The following is a 27,883-nucleotide window of genomic DNA, read 5'->3' on the forward strand; positions in this document are numbered from 1 at the left end:
TACCCCTGACATCTCCTCTGTACCTACTTCCGTGAACCTTAAAACTGTGCCCTCTCACGTTAGCCATTCCAGCCATGGGAAAAAGCCGCCGACCATCCACACACCATCAATGCCTCTCATCATCTTATACACCTCTATATTCAAACCCTTCTCATCCTCTGTCGCTCCAAGGAGAAAAGGACAAGTTCACTCAACCTATTCTCATAAAGCATGCTCCCCAATCCAGGCAACATCCCTGTAAATCTCCTCTGCACCCTTTCTATGGTTTCCACATCCTTCCTGTAGTGAAGCACCAGAACTGAGCACAGTACTCCAAGTGGGGTCTGACCAGGGTCCTATATAATTGCAACATTACCTCTCGGCTCCTAAACTCAATCCCACAACCGAAGGCCAATGCACCATATGCCTTCTTAACTACAGAGTCAACCTGGGTAGCAGCTTTGAGTATCCTATGGACTCGGGGCCCAAGATCCCTCTGATCCTCCACACTGCCAAGAGTCTTACCATTAATACTATATTCTGCCATCATATTCGACCTACCAAAAATGAACCACCTCACACTTATCTGGGCTGAACTCCATCTGCCACTTCTCAGCCCAGTTTTGCATCCTTTGTCAATGAGCAGGCCAATTCTGAAGCCCCACTGCAGGGTCAACGTGGATCTAGTTGAATATCTTCCTGAAGTTCTCGTAGGCAATGACCTCTACCCTGTTCTCATCAATCACCTCGGTCACTGCATCAAAACACTCTCAAGGCCAAGAGTTACTGTAACATTATTACTGCCCCAGTGATCTGGGTTCAATTCCACTGCTGTCTGTAAGGAGTTTGTACGTTCTCTCCGTGACCGTGTGGGTTTCCTCTGGGTGCCCCAGTTTCTTCCCACAGTCCAAAGATGTTAATTAATTAATTGTAATTAAGGATATTAATCACATTAATTAAGAATATTCATTCACTAAAGTGATCCTGCCACTAAACATATCTTTACCTCCTTCCCTCACTCTGCTATCCACAGGAATCACGCCCTCTGTGATTCCCTTATCGACTTGTCCCTCCCGGCATTTTTTCCCTGGAACTGGCCATTCACCCCCCCTCCCTCACCTCCATTCAGGGCCCCAAACAGACCTTCCAGGTGAGGAAACACTTCACCTGTGCACCTGCTGAGGTCGTCTGCCGTGTCCCGACGCAGCCTCCTCTACGTCGGCAAGACCCGTGGTAAGTTGGGGAACTGCTTCGCCGAGCATCTCCGCCCCACCCGCCAAAAGCAGGACTTCCCGGCGGCCAAACATTTTAATTCCCGTTCCGACGTGCCGGTCCGTGGCCTCTTTGTGTGCCAAGATGGGGCCACCCTCAGGGTGGAGGGGCAGCACCTTATATTCCATCTGGGTAGCCTCCAAACTGATGGCATAAATATTGACTTCTCCTTCTAGTGAAATAAATTGCCCTCCCCCTCCCCTCTTATTCTATTCCCTACTCTAGCCTTGCTTCATCTTACCTGCCCTGTCACTTCCCCCCCTTCCTTTCCTTTCTCCTATGGTCCACTCTCCTGTCCTGTCAGATTCCTTCCTCTCCAGCCCTTCACCTTTCCCACCCACCTGGCCTCACCTATCACCTTCTAGCTATCATCCTTCCCCCACCTTTGTATTGTGGCGTTTTCTTTCTTTCTAGTCCCAAAGAAATGTTTTCACCTGAAACGTTGGCTGTTTATTCATTTTATGGAAACAAAGAAATCTACAGCATATTACAGGCCTCTCAATGTTGTACCAACCATGTAATCTACTCTATACTTTATATACTTTATACTTCATGGTCGCCAAACAATTGATACCAGAACATACAATCATCACAGCAATATTTGATTCTGCGCTTCCCACTCCCTGGATTACAAATATTAAATATTAAAAATAGTAAATATTAAAAATTTAAATTATAAATCATAAATAGAAAGTAGAAAAATGGTAAGTAAGTTAGTGCAAAAAAACCGAGAGGCAGGTCCGGATATTTGGAGGGTACGGCCCAGGACCGGTCCGGGTCAGGATCCGTTCAGCAGTCTTATCACAGTTGGAAAGAAGCTGTTCCCAAATCTGGCCGTACTAGAAACTGCTTAAAATTACCCTACTGCATAGCCCTCTATTTTTCTCAGCTCCATGTGCCAATCTAAGAGTCTTGTAAAAGACCCTGTTGAATCTGCCTTTACCAGCATTGCTGGCAGTGCATTCCACACACCCACCACTCTCTGAGTGAAAAACTTACCCCTGACATCCCCTCAGAACCTACTTCCATGCGCCTCAAAACCATGCCCGCTCTTGTTAGCCATTTCTGCCCTAAAAAAGCCTCTAGCTATCCACACAATCAATGCCTCTCATTATCTTATGCACCTCCGCACCTCCACAGATGCTGCCTGACCTGCAGAGATCCTAAACGTCTTGTGTGCATAGCTTTATATTCATTAACTGTATTGTAATCATACTAAATGATTAATCATATCCATTAATCAATCATATTGGTTAATTAATTATAGTGGTAACACTATCACAGGGCCAGTGATCCGGGATCAATTCCCACCACAGTCTGTACATTTTCCCCGCAGCCGCGTGGATTTCCTCCGGGTGCTCTGGTTTCCTCCCACAGTTCCAAGGGTTAAAGTAAGGGAGTGGTGGGCGTGCTATGTTGGCGCAATTTGTCAGCCGCCCCCACCCCACCTCCCCAGCGCAGCCGGCCCCGTTTCACCGTGTGTTCCTCCACACTGGAATGGAGCAATCCTGGACACGGCTTGCACGGATCGGATGTGGACTTGCCCCCGAGTGACATTCAATACCCTCCCTGCTACTGTCTACCCCAGGGGTGGGGGCAGAAGCTGTGGAGATGCCAGGGGGGGGCACAGGGGGAGGACTCTGGGCCCCTCGTGCCTGTTCTGGGGGGAAACGGGCGGGTCGGAGCCGGTGGCGGCGGTTCACGGACCTGCTCGAAGGGACTCTTGTTATCGATGCCTTTGGCCCCGACGAACACCCAGCTGTCGCGGAAGCCCAGCGTGTGAATGGCCTTGCTGCCCAGCTCGCTGAATATCCGCTTTGCTTCGTCGTTCATCCTGCGGGCAAATCACACAACGCACACACTTGGCCAGGTCACCAGGAACAGCACAGTGGGGAAACAAGGGTGGGGGGTGGGGGGCCAAGAAACGGACCCGGCAACTCACTTTGTGGCTGGGTCGTCGTAGGAAGCCACGAACACCAGTGTCCCCTCATAGATTGGCCGCAGGAACTTCAACAACTCCGTAATTCCCGTATCTGGAACCAGAGTGCATCAGGGACAGAGAACACAGATATCTCCAAACTCCCACCGTCCGCACTCCCAATGGGACCCCATCCCCTTCCCATTCACTCCCACCGTCCGCACTCCCAATGGGACCCCATCCCCTTCCCATTCACTCCCACCGTCCGCACTCCCAATGGGACCCCATTCCCTTCCCATTCACTCCCACCGTCCGCACTCCCAATGGGACCCCATCCCCTTCCCATTCACTCCCACCGTCCGCACTCCCAATGGGACCCCATCCCCTTCCCATTCACTCCCACCGTCCGCAATCCCAATGGGATCCCATCCCCTTCCCATTCACTCCCACCGTCCGCACTCCCAATGGGACCCCACCCCCTTCCCATTCACTCCCACCGTCCGCACTCCCAATGGGAACCCATCCCCTTCCCATTCACTCCCACCGTCCGCACTCCCAATGGGAACCCAACCCCTTCCCATTCACTCCCACCGTCCGCACTCCCAATGGGACCCCATCCCCTTCCCATTCACTCCCACCGTCCGCACTCCCAATGGGACCTCATCCCCTTCCCATTCACTCCCACCGTCCACACTCCAATAGGAATCCACCCCCTTCCCATTCACTCCCACCGTCTACACTCCAATGGGAACCCACCCCCTTCCCATTCACTCCCACCATCCACACTCCAATGGGACCCCATCCCCTTCCCATTCACTCCCACCGTCCACACTCCAATGGGAACCCACCCCCTTCCCATTCACTCCCACCGTCTGCACTCCCAATGGGACCCCATCCCCTTCCCATTCACTCCCACTGTCCACACTCCAATGGGACCCCATCCCCTTCCCATTCACTCCCACCGTCCGCACTCCCAATGGGACCTCATCCCCTTCCCATTCACTCCCACCGTCCACACTCCAATAGGAATCCACCCCCTTCCCATTCACTCCCACCGTCTACACTCCAATGGGAACCCACCCCCTTCCCATTCACTCCCACCATCCACACTCCAATGGGACCCCATCCCCTTCCCATTCACTCCCACCGTCCACACTCCAATGGGACCCCATCCCCTTCCCATTCACTCCCACTGTCCACACTCCAATGGGACCCCATCCCCTTCCCATTCACTCCCACCGTCCGCACTCCCAATGGGAACCCAACCCCTTCCCATTCACTCCCACCGTCCGCACTCCAATGGGACCCCATCCCCTTCCCACTCACTCCCACCGTCCACACTCCAATGGGACCCCATCCCCTTCCCATTCACTCCCACCGTCCGCACTCCAATGGGACCCCACCCTTCGCACTCCCATGGGACCGCACCTCTTCCCATTCACTCTCCCCTGTATTGGGCCTCACCTCCAGCCCACATGTCGAAGTATTTGGCATCCATCAGCTCTCCAGTGACTCCTGGAAAAAATGTTTTCAGACTATTAGCCCTGCTGTTAAAGCCAAGCGATCACGTTGTGTGGTGGGCCAGGAATTAGGCCATTCAGCCCATCAAGTTTGTTCCACCCATTTACTATCCCTCTCAAACCCATTCTCCTGCCTTCTTCTCGTAACCTTTGACACTCCCGACTAATCAAGAACCTATCAACCTCCGCTTTAGATCTGCCCAACGACTAGGCCTCCACAGCCGTCTGTGGCAATATTTCCACAGACTCCCCACCCTCTGGCTAAAATCTCTGTTCTAAATAGGTGTCCTTCACTTCTGAGGCTGTGCCCTCTTGTCCTAGACTCTCCTACTAGAGGAAACATTCTCTCCACATCCACCCTATCCAGTCCTTTTAATATTTGACACCCCCACTTCCTCTAAACTCCAGCGAGTACAGGCCCAGAGCCAAACAACGCTAACCCTTTCATTCCCGGGATCATCCTTGTGTACCTCTCTGGACCCTCTCCAATGCCAGCACAACTTTTTCATAGGTACGAAGCCACAAACTGCTCACAATATTCCAAGCGCAGTCTGACCAGTGCCTGATAAAGGCTCAATACGGACTTATCTGGTCTGGATGGGTCACGGGTTGGAAGCCTTTCACTAAACCGGCGTGAGTGACGGTGATAAACCGATTACCAGCTGGCGTCTGCGTGTCTTACCGTTCACGAGCGCGATGTTGAGTCCACGGCCGACGTTGTTCTTCACACTGCTCATGAACCTGGAACCAAAAGCGACCCTCTCATCAACCGAGCTGGCAAGGGGGAGCAAGAGGTGACAGGGAAGGGCGAGAGCAGGATGGACGGCTTTAGGGGCATGGACTTCAAAATGGCGACAACTCCCTGATGGCACCGTTCTGCCGTCTCCATTGACACCACCACTCACAATAAGTTGTGTATTTTTTTAAAGTTCGTAGGGATGGTTTTGGGGACAGAGGAGGGAGTTAGAGTTACGGTTTTTGGGGACTGAGATTAGAGACAGGGGTTCAGTTATGGTTTAGGGGATAGAGAGGGGAATTCGGAGTCCGGATACAGTTTTAGGATCAGAGATGCAGCAAAGTCAGGAATCAGAGAGAGGAAGAGGGAAGGAGGGACAGAATGAGGGAGGAATGTTTGTAATGCCCTGGTTAAGAGTTTTACAGCTATGCTGCAAGTATTTCATTTTAGCAGTTCTTTAAGAGCTGCCTGTTCTGCTTTTAGCTTGTTCCGGTTTGAGCTGAGATAAGAGGCCTGTTTATCAACTGAGTAATGTGGTGTCAGCCAATCAGGATGGTCGGATTGGGGAGAAGGTTCTAGAGAATGCGGGGCGGATATGTTTTGGTTGGCGGGTGCTGGGGGAAGGCAGGAGGGAAGATGGCTGAGGATGCCGTCCCTGTTGCACAAGGTGCTTTGTGAAGATGAAGAGCTTCGAGGAGGAAGGGCCAATGCGGCCATGGGGGAGCCCGTTCGATCGAGACAGAATTCAAGCAACCCTCAGAAGGTGGTGCGTGTTTTCACGCAGACCGAGGGTCCAGCACGTAAGTGACAGACACGTTCAAGATTGGAGACTCCACCGTGCACATGTGACTGCTTAAGGATATTGGATCCCTTTTTGTTTTTTCTTTCTTTCCTTTATTAACTTCTACTTCCTGTTAATTGTACACAGGGTGCGATCTGTTATTTCTTGCCAGAGGGCAGTAAATCACACAAACCGGGGTTTGGATGGGCGAGACATCCCGACCTCACGGACTTGGCGGGACCAAAGTCACGTACGAAGCCTGAGAAAGATGGGCTTCTCGCTGCGCAATCCAGTGGCGGTTAGCGAGGGGCTAACGAGTTGCATTTCCAGGGGTGCCCAGCAAAAAGGGGTTTCATGAAGATGGGGAAGGAAGGGATGTTGCGGAGGGTGAGTGGACAGTTGGGGGGGGGTCAAAAGGAACGTAAAGAGGGGAGTGATGGATATGGGGAGGGAAGAGATAGAGGTGGATGGGAGGGAGGAAGGGAAGACACCTAGAGGGGTAAGAGAGGCATGTAGTGGAGGGGTGGGGAAAGGGAGGAGAGAGGAAGGCATGTAGGGGAGGGAGGAGGGGTGAGGAAGGGACGTAGAGGGGATGTGGGATGGAGGTTTCAGCAGCCGTCACTCACACTTGGTCCTCCATGCAGAACTTGGGTCCGATCACGTTGGCGGCCCCACTGACGATACGAAATGCGAAGTGTTTCTCTGGACACGGCATCGGTAGCCCACATTTGTATTTCCGCGGCTTTGTCTCTGCACAGGGCACAGGGCAGAGGTCGGGGTCAGCGGGACGAAGTTGCGGGGCAAAGGGCCCGAGGAGGGGGCGGGGGGGGAAGGTGGCGGACGGCAGGGCAGACGACCACTCACTCCCTACCCGCGCACCCTCGCGCTGCTGGCTTACCTGCGGTCGGCTGATCCAGGGGACCTGTAGCGGGAGGGAGAGGAGACGTGAGCTCTGGCTCGTGGAGCCCCGCCACCCCGCCCACCTCCACCCACACCCGGTCCCCCTCGCCCACAACAACCCTCCGAGGAGACGCCGCGCCCCGTCACCTGGCCACACGTGAACTCAGATGACAGCCGAAGACGGTCAGCTTGGGTGGATGGGGGGGGTGGCGAAGGAGCAAGAAAGGAAGGGAGGTGCAAAGTGCAGGGGATAGGGTTAAAGAGGGGAGGGGAGAGAGAAGAGACCCCCTTCCCCAACATCCTGGTTAGAATTCACACAGCCCAACTCACACCCCTCCCAGCCCAACGCCCCTGCCTCACCGCTCAGCAGCTGCCGCAGTTTATTGTAGGTGCTGCCCTGGCCGGAGAACAGGCTGCCCAGCACCCAGAGGACTCCCAACAACAGCACCAGCACCACCAACCGCAGGGGCCCTGAGACCAGAGGGAGACCAACGTCAGGGTCAGGCAACCTCCACACCCCAACCCGGCCCACCCCGAAACAGAGCAACTGGCACAGCACTGAAACAGTGCTCCACCACAATATACCGTACCCCGTACCCCGCTCCCCACCGGCGCCGTACCCCGGCGTCACGCAGTGACAGACCCGTCCCCACCGGTACCGTACCCCTGTGTTACACAGTGACGGACCCGTCCCCACCGGTGCCGTACCCCGGCGTCACGCAGTGACAGACCCGTCCCCACCGGTACCGTACCCCTGTGTTACACAGTGACGGACCCGTCCCCACCGGTGCCGTACCCCGGCGTCACGCAGTGACGGACCCGTCCCCACCGGTACCGTACCCCTGTGTTACACAGTGACAGACCTGTCCCCACCGGTGCCGTACCCCGGCGTTACGCAGTGACAGACCCGTCCCCACCGGTACCGTACCCCGGCGTCACGCAGTGACAGACCCGTCCCCACCGGTACCGTACCCCAGCGTTACGCAGTGACAGACCCGTCCCCACCGGTACCGACCCCTGTGTTACACAGTGACAGACCCGTCCCCACCGGTGCCGTACCCCGGCATCACGCAGTGACAGACCCGTCCCCACCGGTACCGTACCCCGGTGTTACGCAGTGACTGACCCGTTCCCACCGGTACCGTACCCCGGCGTTACGCAGTGACGGACCCCGCTCCCCACCGGTGCCGTACCCCGGCGTTACAGTGACGGACCCGTCCCCACCGGTACCGTATCTGTGTTAAACAGTGACAGACCCGTCCCCACCCATACTGTACTCCAGTGTTATACAGTGACGGACCCATCCCCACCGGTACCGTACCCCTGTGTTACACAGTGACAGACCCGTGTCCCCACCGGTGCCGTACCCCGGTGTTACACAGTGACGGACCAGTCCCCACCGGTGCCGTACCCCAGTGTTATACAGTAACAGACCCGTCCCCACCGGTACCGTACCCCAGCGTTATACAGTGACAGACCCGTCCCCACTGGTACCGTACCCCGGTGTTATACAGTGACGGACCCGTCCCCACCCGTACCGTACCCCGGCATCACGCAGTGACAGACCCGTCCCCACCGGTACCGTACCCCGGTGTTACACAGTGACAGACCCGTCCCCACCCATACCGTACCCCGGTGTTACACAGTGACAGACCTGTCCCCACCCATACCGTACCCCAGTGTTACACAGTGACGGACCCGTCCCCACCGGTACCGTACCCCGGCGTCACGAACCCGTCCCCACCCGTGTTAAACAGTGACAGACCCGTCCCCACGGGTACCGTACCCCGGTGTTACACAGTGACAGACCTGTCCCCACGGGTACCGTACCCCGGTGTTACACAGTGACAGACCCGTCCCCACCCATACTGTACCCCGGTGTTACACAGTGACAGACCCGTCCCCACCCATACCGTACCCCGGTGTTACACAGTGACAGACCCGTCCCCACCCATACTGTACCCCGGTGTTACACAGTGACAGACCCGTCCCCACCCATACCGTACCCCAGTGTTACACAGTGACAGACCCATCCCCACCGGTACTGCATCTGTGTTAAACAGTGACGGTACACATGTAAACTGCCACAGTGAGGAAGGAAGCGATCTTGCCCGAGGACTGAGGGAACGACGTGGGGAGCAAGGGGTGGGCTGAAGCGCTCGCTCACCTGCCAGCCTCATCGTGGCACCTGGGCCGACGGCTGCAGTCTGCGCTGGCAGTCAACCTGTGGGGCAGACGTTACAGGTCAGATGTGAAACAGGAGAGACTGCAACAGCTGAAACCTGGGGCAACACACATAAAGATCGTCAGGAACAAGCCAGAATCTCTTAATTTCAAAATAAATTCTATTCACACTCTTGCTCTCGGGGAGGAGAGCTGGACGGGACACAGTGTTGTGGAGGAGTGGTCGGGTGCCAATGCCCCGGGGGAGTGGAGGCTCCCAGTGTCCTGGTGCGGGAGGGAGGGCGACACCGGTTCCACTGACAGGTGGAGAGGAGGGGCCAGCTCCAGTCCCAATGCCCCAAGCAGTGAGGGGGTTGCGAACCGGTGCCTGTGAGGAAGGGCAGGTGGCCAGGGAGTCCCGGTACCCCAGGGGAGTGGGGGGGGGCAAGGGCGTGTCCCTGTGCCCCAGGGAAGTAGGGGGCAAGGGCGAGTCCCAAGTAGAAGGGGGGGGGTGGGAACAGGAACCGGTGAGGGAGGGAAGTCCTGATGCCCCGGGTGAGGCAGGGGCAAGGATGAGTCCCGATGCCCCGGGGAAGGAGGAGGGAGCACCGGCCCCGTTGTCCCGAGGCAGGGGCAAGGATGAGTCCCAGTATTCCGGGCAAGTACCAACTCAGGTGCCCCGGGGGAAAAGTGGGTAAGCACCAGTCCTTGTGTCCAGGGGAAGAAGGGGGTGCATGTTCCGGTGCCCTGGGGGAAAAGGGGGAGCACCAGTCCCTGTGTCCAGGGGAAGAAGGGGGAGCACGTTCCGGTGTCCCAGGGGAAAAGGGGGGGAGCACCAGTCCCTGTGCCCCAGGGAAGAAGGGGGAGCACGTTCCGGTGCCCTGGGGGAAAAGGGGGTAAGAACCAGTCCCTGTGTCCAGGGGAAGAAGGGGGTGCACGTTCGGGTGCCCCGGGGGAAAAGGGGGTGCACCAGTCCCTGTGTCCAGGGGAAGAAGGGGGGACACCAGTCCCTGTGTCCAGGGGAAGAAGGGGGTGCACGTTCCGGTGCCCCGGGGGAAAAGGGGGTAAGCACCACTCCCTGTGCCCCAGGGAAGAAGGGGGAACACCAGTCCCTGTGTCCAGGGGAAGAAGGGGGAGCACGTTCCGGTGCCCCGGGGAAGAAAGCGGAGCACCAGTCCTTGTGTCCTGGGGAAGAAAGGAGGGAGCACCAGTCCCTGTGTCCCGGGGAAGAAGGGGGTGCACGTTCCAGTGCCCCGGGGAAAAAGGGGGGATCACCAGTCCTTGTGTCCTGGGGAAGAAGAGGGGAGCACGTTCCGGTGCCCCGGGGAAAAGGGGGGTAAGCACCAGTCCCTGTGTCCCGGGGAAGAAGGGGGGAGCACGTTCCAGTGCCCCGGGGGAAAAGGGGGGGTAAGCACCAGTCCCTGTGCCCCGGGGAAGAAGGGGGAGCACGTTCCGGTGCCCCGGGGAAAAAGGGGGTAAGCACCAGTCCTGGTGTCCCGGGGAAGAAAGGGGGGGTAAGCACCAGTCCTAGTGTCCCGGGGAAGAAGGGGGAGCACGTTCCAGTGCCCCGGGGGAAAAGGGGGGGTAAGCACCAGTCCTAGTGTCCCGGGGAAGAAGGGGGAGCACGTTCCGGTGCCCCGGGGAGAAGGGGGGAGCACCAGTCCTTGTATCCTGGGGAAGAAGAGGGGAGCACGTTCCGGTGCCCCGGGGAAAAGGGGGGTAAGCACCAGTCCCTGTGTCCCGGGGAAGAAGGGGGGAGCACGTTCCAGTGCCCCGGGGGAAAAGGGGGGGTAAGCACCAGTTCCTGTGCCCCGGGGAAGAAGGGGGAGCACGTTCCGGTGCCCCGGGGAAAAAGGGGGTAAGCACCAGTCCTAGTGTCCCGGGGAAGAAGGGGGAGCATGTTCCAGTGCCCCGGGGGAAAAGGGGGGGTAGCACCAGTCCTAGTGTCCCGGGGAAGAAGAGGGGAGCACGTTCCAGTGCCCCGGGGAAGAAGGGGGGAGCACGTTCTGGTGCCCTGGGGAAAAGGGGGGGTAAGCACCAGTCCTAGTGTCCCGGGGAAGGGGGAGCATGTTCCGGTGCCCCGGGGAAAAGGGGGGGGTAAGCACCAGTCCCTGTGCCCCGGGGAAGAAGGGGCAGCACGTTCCGGTGCTTCGGGGAAAAAGGGGGTAAGCACCAGTCCTAGTGTCCCGGGGAAGAAGGGGGAGCACGTTCCAGTGCCCTGGGGGAAAAGGGGGGGTAAGCACCAGTCCTAGTGTCCCGGGGAAGAAGGGGGAGCACGTTCCGGTGCCCTGGGGAAAAGGGGGGGTAAGCACCAGTCCTAGTGTCCCGGGGAAGGGGGAGCATGTTCCGGTGCCCCGGGGAAAAGGGGGGGGTAAGCACCAGTCCCTGTGCCCCGGGGAAGAAGGGGCATCACGTTCCGGTGCCCCGGGGAAAAAGGGGGTAAGCACCAGTCCTAGTGTCCCGGGGAAAAAGGGGGGGGGTAAGCACCAGTCCTAGTGTCCCGGGGAAGGGGGAGCACGTTCCAGTGCCCCGGGGGAAAAGGGGGGGTAGCACCAGTCCCTGTGTCCCGGGGAAGAAGGGGGAGCACGTTCCGGTGCCCCGGGGAAGAAGGGGGATAAGCACCAGTCCTAGTGTCCCGGGGAAGAAGGGGGAGCACGTTCCAGTGCCCCGGGGGAAAAAGGGGGGTAAGCACCAGTCCTAGTGTCCCGGGGAAGAAGGGGGGAACACGTTCCGGTGCCCCGGGGAAAAGGGGGGTAAGCACCAGTCCTAGTGTCCCGGGGAAGAAGGGGGGAACACGTTCCGGTGCCCCGGGGAAAAGGGGGGTAAGCACCAGTCCCTGTGCCCCGGGGAAGAAGGGGGAGCACGTTCCGGTGCCCCGGGGAAAAGGGGGGTAAACACCAGTCCCTGTGACCCGGGGAAGAAGGGGGGACAAGTTCCGGTGCCCCGGAGAAAAGGGGGGTAAGCACCAGTCCTAGTGTCCCGGGGAAGAAGGGGGGAACACGTTCCGGTGCCCCGGGGAAAAGGGGGGTAAACACCAGTCCCTGTGACCCGGGGAAGAAGGGGCAAGGACGAGTTCCGGAGATCGAACGGATCCCGCTGACCCGGGGCGTGGGGATGGTCCCGGAGGAGAAGGGCCAATTCCGGTTTCGGTGCTCCGTGCTGGTTTGATACAGCTGGAGCGGCGTCCCGATCAGTCGGCGATCGGCCGGCCAGGATCCGGGCCGCTGCTCTCCGGTCAACAGTACCTGAGCCGGCGGCGTCTCTCCGCTTCGTCCTCCTGCCAGCAGCGGAACGGAAGTGACACCGCCTCCCTTACCCCACCACCCGCCATTGGTCGGCGCTCGAGGACCGTTGGCCAATAGAAAGAAAGATGGGGGGCGGGACCGACCCCAAACCCAACCGTGCCCCCTACTCGGACTGAGAAGCAGCGCCTCCCTGCGGCTGGGAGGTCTCATTGCGTCAGGCCCCGGGAGTCGTGGAAGGGGCACAAGGCCAGATTCATATGTCGTGAAATTTGTTAACTTTACGGCAGCAGTACAAATAAAATACATTGTAAATAAGTATAGAAAAAATACCAAGCTACATTAATGACAACACGCATAAAAACTGGCCAGGCAGCATCTATAGGAAAAGGCAAACACGAGGAATTCTGCGGATGCTAGAAATCCAAGCTACACACATCAAAGTTGCTGGCGAACGCAGCTGGCCAGGCAGCATCTCTAGGGAGAGGTACAGTCGACGTTTCAGGCCGAGACCCTTCGTCAGGCCGTCTCGGCCCAAAACGTCGACTGTACCTCTTCCTAGAGATGCTGCCTGGCCTGCTGCGTTCACCAGCAACTTTGATGTGTGTTGCTTCTATAGGAAGAGGTACAGTTGACGTTTTGGGCCGAGACTCTTTGTCAAGTGAAGGGTCTCAACCCGAAACGTCGACTGTATCTCTTCCTATAGATGCTGCCTGGCCTGCTGCGTTCGCCAGAAATTTTTATGTGTGTTGCCTGAAGTTCCAGCATCTGCAGATTTCCTCGTGTTTACATTAATGACATATATGTCCACCAAATAGTTATGTTCAATAGGTAGTGAAATAAAACAGAAATTTTTAAAAAAGTATTGAAGTGGAATATAAGTATAATATAATATAATTAATATAAGTCCTTAGATAAAGAAGTTAAAAGCTTATGTCAAAAAGCCAAAGAGGAATGGGTAAACCAGGAATGTGAGCCAATAGAAAGAATCCCTATTACAGATCCAAAAAGGTTACACCAACAAATCAAGAATATCACTGGTAAAAAGCTCCTCTGTTCTTCAGGTGGATGTTTGAAAGCAAAGGACGGTACCATTATCATGGAAAAAGATGAGATTATGACCAGATGGACTGAGTATGTTCAGGAATTGTTTGAAGACGATCGAGGCGAAAATCCAGAAATTAAGAAAAACATTGAAGGTCCAAGTATTTTAAAATCTGAAGTTCATAATGCAATAAATAAGATAAAGAAAGGAAAGGCAGCAGGTCCTGATGAATTAGTAATAGAACAAATTATTGCCCTTGAAGATTATGGAACTGAAAACCTTACTGATTTAATCAATGACATTTATGAGACTGGAATAATACCAGAAGAGATGGAAAATCAGTATTTATCATTCTTCCTAAGAAAGCTGGAACAATAGAATGTGAATTACATAGGACCATAAGTTTAATGAGTCAAATCACCAAGATACTTCTAAGAATTTTGATGACAAGAGCTAAAAGTAAGATACAAGCTGAAATAGGCAAAGAAAAATGTGGTTTTGTGAAAGACAAAGGTACAAGAAACGCAATATTGATGATAAGGATACTATCAGAATGAGCTATTCAAGTGCAAAAAGATTTGTATGTTTGTTTTATCGACTACACAAAAGCATCTGATAAAGTGAAGCACAATAAGTTATTTGAAATATTACAGAAAACTCTAGATCTGGATTCGAAAGACCTCCGCCTAATCAGAAATCTGTACTGGGAACAAACTGCTGCTGTAAGAATAGATGGAGAAGTGAGTCGATTTACGAAAATCAAGAGAGGCATTGGACAAGGGTATGTTTTCTCCCCTGATTTATTTAATGTGTACAGTGAAACAATATTACAAAAAATAAGAGACATCTTGGGAATCAAAGTTGGCGGTGAAAACATCAATAATTTCAGATATGCCGATGACACTGTGTTAATTGTGAGTACAGAGGAAGAACTACAAAACTCAATTGATATAATTGTTGAAGAAAGTGCAAAAATGGGTCTATCTATCAATTGCAAAAAAGACAGAATGTAAGGTGATATCCAAAAAGAAGGAGAATTCTATCTGCAGGCTGAGAATAAACAGGGAAGACATAAAACAAGTACAGAACTTTTGCTACTAGGAAGCTGGGTGACATCAGATGGCAGGTGCGACTTGGACATCAAAAGAAGAATAGGGATGGCAAAAGACACCTTTACGAGAATGAAGAGTATACTGACCAGTACTAAACTAGGCATGACAACCCGCCTCAGAGTACTGAAATGTTATGTTTATCCAGTTATGTTATATGGCTCAGAATGTTGTAACATGAGGAAACGAATTGTAGCGGCAGAGATGTGGTTTTTGAGGAGGATGCAAAGAATATCATGGACGAAACAAATATCTAACGAGGATGTCATGGACAGAGCAAACACAAAAAGAGAAATAATGTATGAGATCATGAAAAGGCAATGTAACTTCATTGGACATGTGATTAGGAAAGAGGAGTTAAAATACATGGTAATTATGGGAAAGATTGAAGGGAAGAAAGCAAGAGGAAGACAAAGACAAATGATGACAGCAGCCAGAGAATTGGAAACGAATGCCAATGAATTGATCCACTTGACCCGAAACAGGAGTGTGTGGGCCATGGCAGTCAAAGCTCAAACTGGGCACGGCACCTGATGATGATGATGATTGAAGTGGTTTTCAGTGTCCATTTAGGAATCGGATGACAGAGGGGAAGAAGCTGTTCCTGAATTGCTGAGGGTGTGCTTTCAGGCTTCTGTACCTCCTTTCTGACACAAACACTGTGAAGAGAGCATGATTTGGGTGGTGGAGGGTCCTTAATGATGGATACTGCCTTCCTAAGGCATTGCTCCCTGAAGATATCTTGGATACTACGGAGGCTGGTACCCATGGTGGAGCGAATTTTACACGTTTCTGCAACTTATTTTGATCTTGTTCAGTAGATCCCAGAAAGGGGAGCGAACGGGATGAGATTTGACACAGCACAGAGTGCTGGTAATGATTAGGAAGGTATCTTGATCAGCATGGGCGATCTGTGCCCAGTTCTGCACTGCCCAACACGACCATTGCCTGAACCCTGAGTGACAACGTCGCTGAGGATCCGTCCCAACCCCAACATATCGATGCAGTTGCAAAGAATGAAAGACAGAGGTTGTACTTCATTCGGAGTTTGAAGTAACCAAACGCTCCAGCAAATCTATACAGATGTACCGTGGGGAGCGTTCTAACTGGCTGAATCACCGCCTGGTACGGAGGGGCCGCTGCACGGGGTCAGAAAAAGCTGCAGAGAGTTGTGAACTCAGCCAGCTCCATCATGGGCACCAGCCTCCCCAGCACCCACGATATTTTCAAAGGGCAATACCTCAAAAAAGCAGCATCTATCGTCAAGGACCCCACCACCCAGACTGTGCCCTCTTCTCGCTGCTGCCAGCAGGAAGGAGGTACAGGAGCCTCAGGTCCCACACCACCAGGTTCAGGAACAGTTATTACCCCTCAACCATCAGGCTCCTGAACCAGTGTGGATAACTTCACTCACTCCAACACTGAACTGATTCCACAGCTATGGGCTCACTTTCAAGGACTCCACAACTCACGTTCTCAATATTATTTATTTATTATTAATATTATAAAGATTTTTTTTTTGCATTCCTCCCACCACTGCCCATCCCATGGCTCTGCTGTGTCTTCTGTCCAGTCTGTTCCCAGCACTAAAGATTCAAAGTTCAAAGTAAATTTATTAACGAAGTTTGTATACGTCACCCTGAGATTCATTTTCTTGCAGGTATTCACAGTAAAACAAAGAAATACAATAGAATCAATGAAAAACGGCAAACAAGGTATCCAATATGCAATATGCAAAACAGGAGAAACTGTGCAAATCCAAAAGAATAACAAATAATAAAAAAGCAAGTCACTAATAATAATACTGAGAACATGAGTTGTAGAGTCCTTGAAAGTGTGTCTGTAGGTTGTGGAGTCTTTCAGTGTTGAGGTCACTGAGAGTATGTTCGTGGTCTTCCGCTGCTGCAGCCCATCTTCTTCCAGGCTTGACGTGCTGTACGTTCAGAGATGCTCTTCTGCACACCACTGTTGTAACGTGTGGTTATTTGAGTTACCGTCACCTTCCTGTCAGCTTGAACAAGTCTGACCATTCTCCTCTGACCTCTCTCATTAACAAGGTGTTTTCACTCACAGAACTGCTGCTCGCTGGATCTTTGTTTTTGTTTTTCACACCATTCTCTGTAAACTCCAGAGACTGTTCTGAGTAAAAGGAGTTTCTGAGATACTCTGGCATCAACAATCAATCATTCCACGGTCAAAGTCACATTTCTTCCCCCATTCTGTTTGGTCTGATCAACAGCTGAACCTCTTGACCATGTCAGCATGCTTTTATGCATTGAGTTGCTGCCACGTGATTGGCTGGTTAAATATTTGCATTAACAAGCAGGTGTACCCAATAAAGTGGCCACTGAGTATATATGGTGAATGATGTTGATTTTTGATTACGGTCACAAACAAGAGAAAATCTGCAAACGCTGGAAATCTAAGCAACACACACAATACGTTGGAAGAACTCAGCAGGTTAGGCAGCATCTGTGGAAAAGAGTAAACAGTCGACATTTCCAGCCAACACATTTCATCAGCCCTGATGAAGGGTCTTAGCCTGAAATGTAAACAGTTTTCTTTACCACAGATGCTGCCTAACCTGCTGAGTTCTTCCAGCGTATTGTGTGCGTTACTTAGATTTCCAGCATCTGCAGAATCTCTTGTTCCCTTCATCCTTATGAAAGCAGACAAATTTGTGATGAGGCAGAGATAGGGTGAACGTCTGGTAAAATGGGTGAGATCCCACTTTTTCAGGCTGACGGAGCGTAGGTGCTTGGGGAAAAGGTAGGTCTCCCGATCTGTGTTGGGTCTCACCAACATACAGGAGGCTACACAGGGAGCACTGGTGTGACCCCAACAGGTGTCTCCTCACCTGGAGGGAGTGAATGATAGTGAGGGAGGAGGTGTAGCACTTATTCCGCTTGCGAGGGTAAGTGCCAGGAGGGAGATCAGTGGGGAGGGGCAAATAGACAAGGGAGTCGTGTAGGGAGCAATCCCTGCGGAAAACAGAAAATGGGGGTAGGGATAGATGTGCTCGGTGGTGGGATCCCATCGGAGATGATGGAAGTTATGGAGAATTATGTGCTGGACATGGAGGCTGGTGGGGTGGCAGGTGAGGACACAGGGAACCCTATCCCTGGTAGCGTGGCGTGAGGATGGGGTAAGAGCAGGCGTGTGTGAAATGAAAGAGATGTGGTTGATGGTGGAGGGAAGGAAGCCCCCTTTTTTTGAAAATGGAGGACATCTTCTTCATTCCAGAACAAAAAGCCTCATCCTGTGAGCAGATGTGGCGAAGGGCGAGCAATTGAGAGAAAGGGATGGTGTTTTTACAAGTAACAGGGCGTGAACTATAGTTCAGGTAGCTGTGAGAGTCCATGGGCTTCAGGTAAATTTGAGGGTAGGGTGGAAGTCAGAGGCAAAGTGGATGAAATCGACGAGTTCAGCATGGGTGCAGGAAGCAGTACCAATGCAGCCGTCAGTGTAGCGCAGGAAAGGTGCAGGACGGTCACCAGTGTAGGCTTGGAACATAGCCGACAAACAGGCAGATGTAGTTGGGACCCATGCGAGTGCCCATGGCTACACCTTTTGTTTGAAGAAAGTGCGAGGAACCAAAGGAGAAATTATTTAGAGTGAGGATAAGCTCTGCAAGGTAGAGGAGAGGAGGGGAACTGGTTGGGTCTTAAGGCATCCGTTAGTCTTGCGAGACCATGGATCTGCGCCTGGAAAGTCTTCACTCTCCAGGGCGCAGGCCTGGGCAAGGTTGCATGGAAGACCAGCAGTTGCCCATGCTGCAAGTCTCCCCTGTCCACGACACTGCCGTTGTCCAAGCGAGGGGCATTAGGACCCATAGAGCTTGGCACCAATGTTGTCGCAGAGCAATGTGTGATTAAGTGCCTTGCTCAAGGACACAACACGTTCCCTCAGCTGGGGCTCGAACTCACGACCTTCAGGTTGCTAGTCCAATGTCTTAACCACTTGGCCACCTGCCCGCACTACTATGCAGAAAAAACGGAGAGCTTTGAGGTGTTCCTGGTGGGGGGGGGGGGCGGTGTGCAGATGTATACCACTAGACATCCATAGTAATAAGATGATAGGGCAGGGAACCTGAAATCATTGAAAAGACCCAGAGCCTGTGAAGTGTCATGGATGTAGGTGGGAGGGGACTGAACTAGGGGGGAATAGAACATTGCTGCTTGTCTCAAGTTTGCAAAAGTCTCTGGGGTGTTGGTGGGCTTCCTTGCATGAACTGCTTAATTCAGGTGCTTTATAGGATTAATGTTTCTATAGGATTAAGGTCAAAACACAAAACATTCCAAAACACAAATTTTCTTCTTTTTAACTATTCTGTGGTGGATTTACTCTTGTCTTTCAGATCATTGTCTTGTTGCATTATTCAACTTAAGCTTCAGGTGACAGACCACTACCCTGACATTCTCCTGTAAAGTGTCTTAATACAATATCCCCTCAAAGATTGCAAGCCGTCCAGGCCCTGAGGTGGCAAAGCAGCCCCGAAACGTGATGCTCCTTCCACCAGGCTTCACAGTTGGGATGAGGTCTTGGTGTTGGTGTGCAGTGCCCTTTTCCCTCCAAACATACTGGTGTGCATTTCTGCCACAAAGTTCAACTTTTGTCCCGGAAACATTGTTGAACACCCAGGTGGTCTTTTGCAAACTTGAGATGTGCGGCAATGTGTTTGTTTGGAGAGCAGTAGTTTCCTCTGTGGTGTCCTTCCATGAACACCATTCTTGTTCAGTGCTTTGTTTTAGTTCAGGCATGCTGTACATCAAGATCTGAAGAGCGGACAGTCAGTAGGACTGTCAGCGGACTGTTTTTATGGGGCAAGGCACCTCTCCAATCTCATCTCAATGATCAGAGCACCTAACTCCAAATAGCATTTGTAGAAGGAATTACCCCAGTGGTTCACATACTTTTTCCAACGAATACATGTAATAGTGGATTATTTTTCTCAATAATGTTTTTTGTGCTATTTATTCAATTGGGTTCTTTTTATCTAGATTTAGGACATCATGAAGGTCTGATCACATTTTAAGTCATAGTTATGCAGAAGTAGAGAAAATTCTACAGCACTGTAGAACACCACTGTAGCTAGTTTGTGGAGGCATTATATTAGTGACCTTTCAAGAATCACTAAATTCTGTTTGATTCCAGCGGACAAGAAGTTTGTAAATGCAATTCCATTCTTCAAGGAGGCAAAAGACAAGAAATTATGGGCCAGTTAGCCTGAGCTCAGCAGTTGGGAAGAAATTAAGACATTATTAAGGATGAGGTTTTGGGGTACTTGGGAGATACACGATAAAATAGGCTGGAGTCAGTATGGTTTTAAGGGAAAATCTTGCCTGACTAATCTGTTGGAATTATTTGAGGAAGTAGCAGGCAGGCGAGAAAAGTCATTGGATGATGCTTGGATTTTTGGAAGGCGTTTGACAGCATACCGAACGTGACACTGTTTAACAAGGGCCCACAGTATTACACTAATTATTCTGGTGTGGATAGAGAATTGGTCAAGTAGCACAAGGCGGAGAGTGACATTAAAGGGGGCCTTTTGTGGTTAGTAGCAGCCAGTGACTAGTGGTGTTCACAGGACTCGGTGTTGGGACCACTTCTTTCCACGTTTTATACTCAATTGCCACTCTGGTATCTCTTGGCAGAGTGCACACTCGTAGTCTTCTGCTGCTGCAGCCCAAACACTTCCAGGTTTGACTTACGCATTCAGAGATGCTCTTCAGCACAACGGTGCTGTAACGCGTGGTTTTCTGTGTTAGTCACCTTCCCGTCCGCTTGAAGCATCCATTGTTTGGCCTGCACTGAACCTCTTGACCATGTCAGCTAGCTTTTGTGCAGATGATTGGCCGAATTAATGAACAAGTGTACTCAATAAAGTGTATTTCAGACAGCAAGTTTGCAGATGAAACGAAGGTAGGTGGAGGGGCAGATAGTGTTGAGGAAGCAGGGTGTCTGCAGGAATGGGCAAATTGGCGGATGAAATACAGTACAAGGAAATGTGTTGATAGAAGGAATAAAGGCACAGACTATTTTCCAAATGGTCTAATTCTGCTCCTATCTCTCATGGACGTCTGGGGCACAGAAGGATATGGGAAGAAGGCAGGAGATTGGGGCTGAGAGGGAAAATGGATCAACCATAATGAAATGGTGGGACAGACTCAATAGGCCAAAATAATTCTGCTCCTACATCTTATGGACTCTTCTGCCCAATTCATGCATGCTGACGAGGAGATGGGGAGGATGATGCCATTCAGCCAATTGAGTTGACTGCATCACTTTTATCATGGTGGATCCATTTCCCTCAACTCTATCCTCCTGCATTATCTCTGTAACACGCTGACTAACCATTAACCTATCAATCCCCACCTTAAATATACTCAGTAACCCGGCCTCTACCACCATCTGTGGCAATGAATTCCAGATTCACCTTCTGGATAAAGAAATTGCTCTTCATCTGTTCTAAATGGATGCCCCTCTTTTCTGAGGCTGTGCCCACTGGTCCGAAACTCCCCCCACAAGAGAGAATATCCTCTCCACATCCACTCTATTGCAGCCTAAAGCCACCATTCACTGCTTGTACAATGACCCGGAATCATTCTCGTGAACCTCCTCTGAACCCTCTCCACTATCAGGCAGCACATCCTTTCTTTATCCAAGGGGCCCAAAACTGCTCACAATACTAATTCTCTGTAACTTCCACCACCTCCAACAGGATCCCACCACGAAGCACATCTTTCCCTCCCCCCTTCTGCTTTCTGCAGGGATCACTCCCTACACGACTCCCTTGTCCATTCGTCCCCCCCCCATCCCTTCCCACTGATCTCCCTCCCAGCACTTATCCTTGTAAGTGGAACAAGTGCTACACATGCCCTTACACTTCCTCCCTTACCACCATTCAGGGCCCCAAACAGTCCCTCCAGGTGAGGCAACACTTCACCTGTGAGTCGGCTGGGGTGATATACTGCGTCCAGTGCTCCCGATGTGGCCTTCTATATATTGGCAAGACCCGACGCAGGCTGGGAGACCGCCAGAGAAAGCAGGATCTCCCAGTGGCCACACATTTTAATTCCATGTCCCATTCCCATTCTGACATGTCTATCCACGGCCTCCTCTACTGTCAAGATGAAGCCACACTCAGGTTGGAGGAACAACACCTTATATTCCGTCTGGGTAGCCTCCAACCTGATGGCATGAACATTGACTTCTCAAACTTCCTCAATTGCCCCACCTCCCCCTCATACCCCATCATTTATTTTTTTTCCCTCTCACTCACTATACTCCTTGCCCATCCTCTAGGTTTCCCCCTCCCCCTCTTCCTTCTCCCTGGACCTCCTGTCCCATGATCCTCTCATATCCCTTTTGCCAATCACCTGTCCAGCTCTTGGCTCCATCTCCTCCCTGCCATCTTCTCCTATCATTTTGGTTCTCCCCCTCCCCCTTTCAAATCCCTTACTATTTCTTCTTTCAGATAGTCCTGACGAAGGGTCTCGGCCCGAAACATCGACTGTACCTCTTCCTAGAGATGCTGCCTGGCCTGCTGCGTTCACCAGCAATTTTTATGTTCCTTGAAATTCCAGCATCTGCAGATTTCCTCGTGTTTACACAAGTGAGGCCTCACCAGCACTTTTATAAAGTCTCAACATAACATCCTAGTCTAGTCTAGAAATCAATGCTAACATCTTATTTGTCTTCCTCACCAACAGAAAACTGCAAGTTAACCTTTGGGGAATCCTGCACGAGGACCCCCAAGTCCCTTTGCACCTCCCCTTTTTAAAAAACATTCGATTTAGAAAAGTCTGTTTTCATTCCTGCTCCCAAAGAGCTGACCATACACTTCCAAACACTCAAATCCATCTGCCACTTCTTTGCCCATTCTTATCATCTGCAAGTCCTTCTGTCACCTCTCCATTTTCTCAACACAATCTCTTCTCTCGCCCCTCCCCCACACCTATCTTCGTACCGCCTACAAACTTCACAGAGCCATCAATTCCGTCATCCAAATCATGGATATACAATGCCAAAAAAGTGGCTGCAATAACTGACTGCCGTGGACCACCACTGGTCACTGGCAGCCAGTCAAAAAAAGCTTCTTTTATTTCCTGTAACACCACAGACTCCAAGCTGCCTCATGTACTGCACCTCTTCAAACACCTTCAATGTTTGCCCCCACTAGACCTTCCTTGCTCTAATTTAAAAGAATTTGGGGGGGGAGGGTAAATCAACTTGAAAACTATTGAAAAATTGAGGGACTCCCAACTCAAGAGTGCACTGACTGCTTGCTTAATGGTATTGGTCCGCCCGGTCAGGATAGAGCGGACATATAAAGTACATTTCCCACAGTGGGGAGACCTAGGACCAGACAGCAGCGCCTCTGAATTGAGGCCACCCTTTTCAGAACAGATCTGAAGAATTTCTTTCGCCAGAGGATGGGTGAATCCATGGAATTCATTGCCACAGATGGTTGGAGGTCAAGTCATGGTGTATATTTGAAGTGGAGGTTGATAGGATTTAGTCAGGAAGGGAAAAGGTTACAGGGAGAAGGCAGAAGAGTGTGGTTGGGGGTAAAATAAACCGGCCATGATGGAATAGCAGAGCAGACCCAATAGGCCAAATAGCCTAACACTGATTTTACCCTCAAGGCCAACCACCCCCACAAGCCACATACCTGCCCAAACATTTTCAAAACTGCGATTGTACTTTGTACTACCTTCTCCCGCAGCTCGTTCCACATCCCCACCACCACCTCAGTGAGAAAGTCACCCCTCAGGTCACTTAAATCTGCGGTCCTCAACCACTGGGCCATGGACTGGTACCGGGCCGCAAGGAAACGATATGATTTGGCGATACGAGTCAGTTGCACCTTTCCTCATTCCCTGTCATGCCCACTGTTGAGCTGGAACGCACGTGAAGTCATTAACCGCGTCAGCCATGTCAGCGTGGGAAGATCAACTCCTCGAGCTTGCAAATGATGGTGGGCTGAAAAGTATGTTTGACATAATATCTCTGCCAGCAGTCCTGATCAAAGTCAAGGCTAAATATCCTGAGATAGCCACGAAAGCACTGAAAACATTGCTTCCATTTCCAACATTTTTCTGCGAAGCGGAGTTTTCTGCAATGAATGCAACGAAAACTAAATTGCGGAATAGACTGGACATAAGTAACCCCCTTCGAGTATCGCTGTCTCCCATCACCCCTCAACAGGACCGTCTTGTTGCAGGGAAACAAGCCCAGGACTCCCACTGATTCACCGATATTAGTGTGTTGCAATGATTTTATATGTTCGTAGAAGAAAAATATGTGTTGTGTGTTTAATATCCAATCGTTACTTAAAATGTTATGATGCTATTGACTTAAGTGACTTGTATAACCATAAAACTACAGCACAGAAACAGGCCATCTTGGTCCTTCTAGTCCGTGCCGAACGCTACTCTCACCTAGTCCCGCCGACCTGCACTCAGCCCATAACCCTTTCCTTTCCTGTCCATATACCTATCCAAATTTTCTTTAAATGATCATATCGAACCTGCTTCTGCCACTTCTACTGTTAGTTCGTTCAACACTTGCTTCAAGCTCCCCTGTCCTCCCCGATAATTGACTTATCACTATATTCATGCGAGGAAAATATGCAGTGTGTTTAATATTAAATTCATTAGATAAACCGTTTGAGAAACAAAATTGAGTGTCTTTGCCATTTATCACCTATATGCTGGTCGTCATTAACCTCCCCCCCCAAACAGAATCGCCGAAAACAATTTGCAGAAAAAAAATCCACAGGTATATGCATGCGCACTGCTGCCTGCGCAAAGCTTCATGGTCATTGTAGTCTTTCTCAAAATGTATTTGACTGCTACTCTTGTTTGTTGGCAACCCTACCCCCCAGTCCGCAAGAATATTGTCAATATTAAACTGGTCCACAGTGCAAAAAAGGTTGGGGACCGGACTTAAATCTTTCATCTTTACCTTGAAACTCTGCCCTCTGGGGTAAAAATACTGCGACCATCCACCTCACCTACGCCCCTCAGCCTCCTCCATGCCATGTAAAACCAGACTCAGCCTCTCCCTCAGTCCCAGTAAGATTCTGTTTATTCAGCAGAAAGGGCTACACGGGGAGGCTCTGCTCTCACACATGCAGGGCCTTCCAGGCAGTCAGTGGACCCCGGCTGGGGATATATTTGACTCCACAGCCGTCAGGAATGAGCCGCTTCTGTGCCACCATCTCGTCGAAGTCCTCTGCGTTGAACTTCGTGAAGCCCCACTTCTTGGAGATGTGGATCTAACGGGGGGAAGGAGAGGTTAGAGAACATGGCACAGAACATCACACCCTACCCTGCCCCCCCCTCACCCAACCCACCAGCCCCTAAACACCCCTCACCTTTTGCCGGCCTGGGAACTTGAACTTGGCCCTGCGCAGAGCCTCGATGACGTGCTCCTTATTCTGGGTCTTGGTGCGCACTGACATGATGACCTGGCCGATGTTCACCCGGGCCACGGTGCCCTGGGGCTTCCCAAACGCACCCCGCATGCCCGTCTGAAGCCTGGGGGGGGGGGGAGAAGAGGATTGGAGTGGAGAAGATTAATCAATCAGTCTTCACACCGAGAAGAAATCTGACCGCAACCAGCCTCCCCATGCACCACCCTTCACACCCACGCATCACCGTGTCCCAGAGGTCCCTTTAGACACCCAGCACAGAGGAACAGCCGGGCTCATACACAACCAAAGACTTGCTGTCCGCAGCCATTGCACACCGGTACCCAACTGCGATGAGAGCCGGTCGGCTTAATTGACTGCGATCGGTCGGGGGAGGTGGAGGAGACGGAAGGAAGTCTCACCTATCGGCTCCTGCACAAGACAACATCTTGTTGATGCGGATGACGTGGAAGGGATGCAGCCGCATGCGGATGTGGAAGCCGTCCTTCCCGCAGGTCTTCACCATGTACTTGTTGGCGCAGATACGGGCCGCCTCCAATGCTGGGGGGGGGGGGGAGGAAAGACAGTGGGTAAATGGAGCCGATGGTGAATGGAATCGACAGGGGTAATGGGGCAAGAGAGCGGGAGCAGACCAACAGGAGTAGAGGAGGGGCAGGAAGAAAAGACAACCAAGGAGAGGGAAGATGCCGATCCAAACTCTAAAGCTCTGCTTAGACCACACTGGCAATATTGCGTTCGGGTCTGGTCACCTCATTATAGGAAAGACATAGAAGATTTAGAGTAATTTACCAGGTTTCCAGGATTAGAGATCAACTGGACAGCCAAGGGTGGAAATGACTAATTCAAAAGGCCCCATTTTTTTTTTAAAAAGGTGTTTGGAATGAAGTATAGGGGGAAAGTTTTTTTTTAAAACTAGAGCGTGGCGATGGTGTGGAACGCCTTGCCATAGGTGGTGGTAGAGGCAGATACACCAAGGGTATTTAAGAAACTTAAACAGGAACATATATGATGAATGGACGTCTATACAGGAATGATGGATTAGTTGATTTACCAGTGGATTAAAAAGTCGTACATTGCAAGCCAAAGGTACTGTACTATTTATGTTTAACATAACTGTTTATGTTCAAACCACCAATTGGAAAGGGACCAAAACCAGTTGTATTTGCCCAGGAGAAGCCCCCACACCACCTCCTCATAGCCCAGGGCAGCAGCCCTTCGAGTGGAGGAAAACAGTCCCCACTTTTCCCTGAACGGTCCCACCAAGTGTCAGACCCACAGACTCAGCAGCCGCACACCCATGTACCCACCTTCTGATGAGAGTTGCTCATACTCGTCCGACACCATGTGGCCACAGAGCGGGAACTCGTCCACCTTGGCCTTCTTGCGGCCCAAGTCAAAGATCCGGATCTTCGGGTCTGAGGAAACAGCAGAGGATGTTGGGGTAAGGAGAGCAAGGTCTCACCCAGCCACCCCACGTGACCCAGCACTCTGTTATCCCCTCTCCGCGTAACCCTGATCACCCAAACCCAAGGAAATCTGCAGATGCTGGAATTTCAAGCAACACACACAGAAGTTGCTGGAGAACGCAGCAGGCCAGGCAGCATCTCTAGGAAGAGGTACAGTCGACGTTTCGGGCTGAAACCCTCTGTCAGGATCGCCAGATCACCGTTCCTCACCACGCCCCCCCCCCTTCGGTGCAAGGTGACCCCAGGTGGGCCGGTTCGGCACTCCCCCTTCACACCCACGGAAGTGGTACACTGTCCTCCACCCCTCGCACAGCCCCGCCACACTCCTCTCTGCTCCCAGCATACATACCTGGGACACCACGGCAGAACCGGGACTTGGGGTATGGCTTGTTCTTGCAGTATCTGTAACTGAGGAACAGGGAGTTAGTTAAGGGTGCCTGACCACCTGGTCCATCACACTACTATCCCCTTTCCCCACCCCTCCAGCCAGGATCCCTGCTGAGCAGTCAGACATGGAGTCCCATGCAAGACTACACAGCCCCTTCCTCCGGGAACTGTCCCAATCATGACCCTCAACTCCCTCCCTCCAAACGACCCTGCACCCCAAAGCCCGTCCCCCACTCAACCCCAGTGTGATCCTTTGACCCCTCCCGCTCCATGAATCGTCAAACCACGCCCCACTTCCGGGTGGTCACGGGTCCAAAGCCCGAGAGTTGGGGAACGTGACCCCTGAACCCCCCCCACCCTCTGATCGGTCCTGAGGTCAACCAATAGCCCCGCCCCCACTCACCATCGCGCGGGTCGACGGCCCATCGTGCCTCGCGCTGTGAAAGAGATTAACATCAATTAGTGACGTCAGCGAGCTTCTTACCCCACAACCCCATTCTGCCTCCGTGTTAACTTCTTCCATAACCCCCCCCCACCCCCACCCCATTACGATACGACCCCCCCGGGCCATCCCAGTCCCACTCGGTCGCCATGGGGACAGCTTTATCCACTCCCCCCTCCCAAGACAACATGATGACGTCCGCTCTCACCTCGCGCTCCGCAGCGAAAGAGAGCACACGCTGCCCGCGCCGCCTATAAGAGACGGAGCCCACTTCCGGCCACGCCTCACTTCCGTCTTCACCGACACCCTGCCTCTCTCTTATTTTTTTTAAACCCCCTCACCGCTATCTCAACGACAATCACGCCCGCACTCGAGTCCGTCCGCGGAGTTTTGTTATTTAAAATAAAATCGGAGTTTAGCGACGTCATCCAAACGGCGGTTTATCTCCATCCGGCGGATGTGGGGCAGTTGGTGGAGTAGCGGAA

The 27,883-nt window shown here is 52.0% G+C and overlaps 2 protein-coding genes and 1 non-coding gene across 5 annotated transcripts in view; all 3 read right to left on the reverse strand.

Annotated features, from left to right (window-relative positions):
* The window catches only part of fam3a (FAM3 metabolism regulating signaling molecule A), a 14,961-nt gene extending 2,358 nt beyond the window's left edge, over positions 1 to 12,603 (reverse strand). Inside the window, exons 1-9 of one of the 3 annotated variants that reach the window (XM_063035167.1) lie at positions 12,515 to 12,558; positions 9,274 to 9,388; positions 7,467 to 7,577; positions 7,105 to 7,128; positions 6,833 to 6,956; positions 5,372 to 5,430; positions 4,634 to 4,684; positions 3,194 to 3,284; positions 2,959 to 3,085 (exon numbers count right to left, since the gene is read on the reverse strand). In XM_063035167.1, coding sequence (XP_062891237.1) covers positions 2,959 to 3,085; positions 3,194 to 3,284; positions 4,634 to 4,684; positions 5,372 to 5,430; positions 6,833 to 6,956; positions 7,105 to 7,128; positions 7,467 to 7,577; positions 9,274 to 9,286 — 600 coding nt within the window. In that variant the 5' untranslated portion in view covers positions 9,287 to 9,388; positions 12,515 to 12,558. Of the gene's footprint in view, positions 1 to 2,958; positions 3,086 to 3,193; positions 3,285 to 4,633; positions 4,685 to 5,371; positions 5,431 to 6,832; positions 6,957 to 7,104; positions 7,129 to 7,466; positions 7,578 to 9,273; positions 9,389 to 12,514 lie in introns of all 3 variants that reach the window. The other 2 variants (XM_063035166.1, XM_063035168.1) reach the window with 2 other exon arrangements.
* Positions 12,604 to 24,739: 12,136 nt separating this feature from the next.
* rpl10 (ribosomal protein L10) lies at positions 24,740 to 27,628 on the reverse strand. The gene is made up of 7 exons (XM_063035169.1): positions 27,607 to 27,628; positions 27,360 to 27,393; positions 26,919 to 26,977; positions 26,411 to 26,518; positions 25,505 to 25,643; positions 25,047 to 25,209; positions 24,740 to 24,947 (listed from the first exon to the last, which is right to left on the reverse strand). The coding sequence occupies exons 2-7, from the start codon at positions 27,380 to 27,382 to the stop codon at positions 24,795 to 24,797; spliced, it is 645 nt and encodes a 214-aa protein (XP_062891239.1). The 5' UTR covers positions 27,383 to 27,393; positions 27,607 to 27,628; the 3' UTR covers positions 24,740 to 24,794.
* On the reverse strand, positions 25,329 to 25,465 carry LOC134339190 (small nucleolar RNA SNORA70). The gene has a single exon (XR_010016365.1). It is a non-coding gene; the product is annotated as a small nucleolar RNA SNORA70 (small nucleolar RNA).
* Positions 27,629 to 27,883: the final 255 nt, after the last annotated feature.

The sequence above is a fragment of the Mobula hypostoma genome, chromosome 28, assembly GCF_963921235.1.
Source record: "Mobula hypostoma chromosome 28, sMobHyp1.1, whole genome shotgun sequence".
Taxonomy (NCBI): domain Eukaryota; kingdom Metazoa; phylum Chordata; class Chondrichthyes; order Myliobatiformes; family Myliobatidae; genus Mobula; species Mobula hypostoma.

Coding starts and splice junctions, on each gene's coding strand:
- rpl10 (XM_063035169.1), bottom strand. CDS start 27,382: ATGGGCCGTCGACCCGCGCGATG. Junction 26,519..26,918: donor GTTCTGCCGTGGTGTCCCAG/GTATGTATGCTG, acceptor CTGTTTCCTCAG/ACCCGAAGATCCGGATCTTT. Junction 24,948..25,046: donor AGTTCCCAGGCCGGCAAAAG/GTGAGGGGTGTT, acceptor TCCCCCCGTTAG/ATCCACATCTCCAAGAAGTG.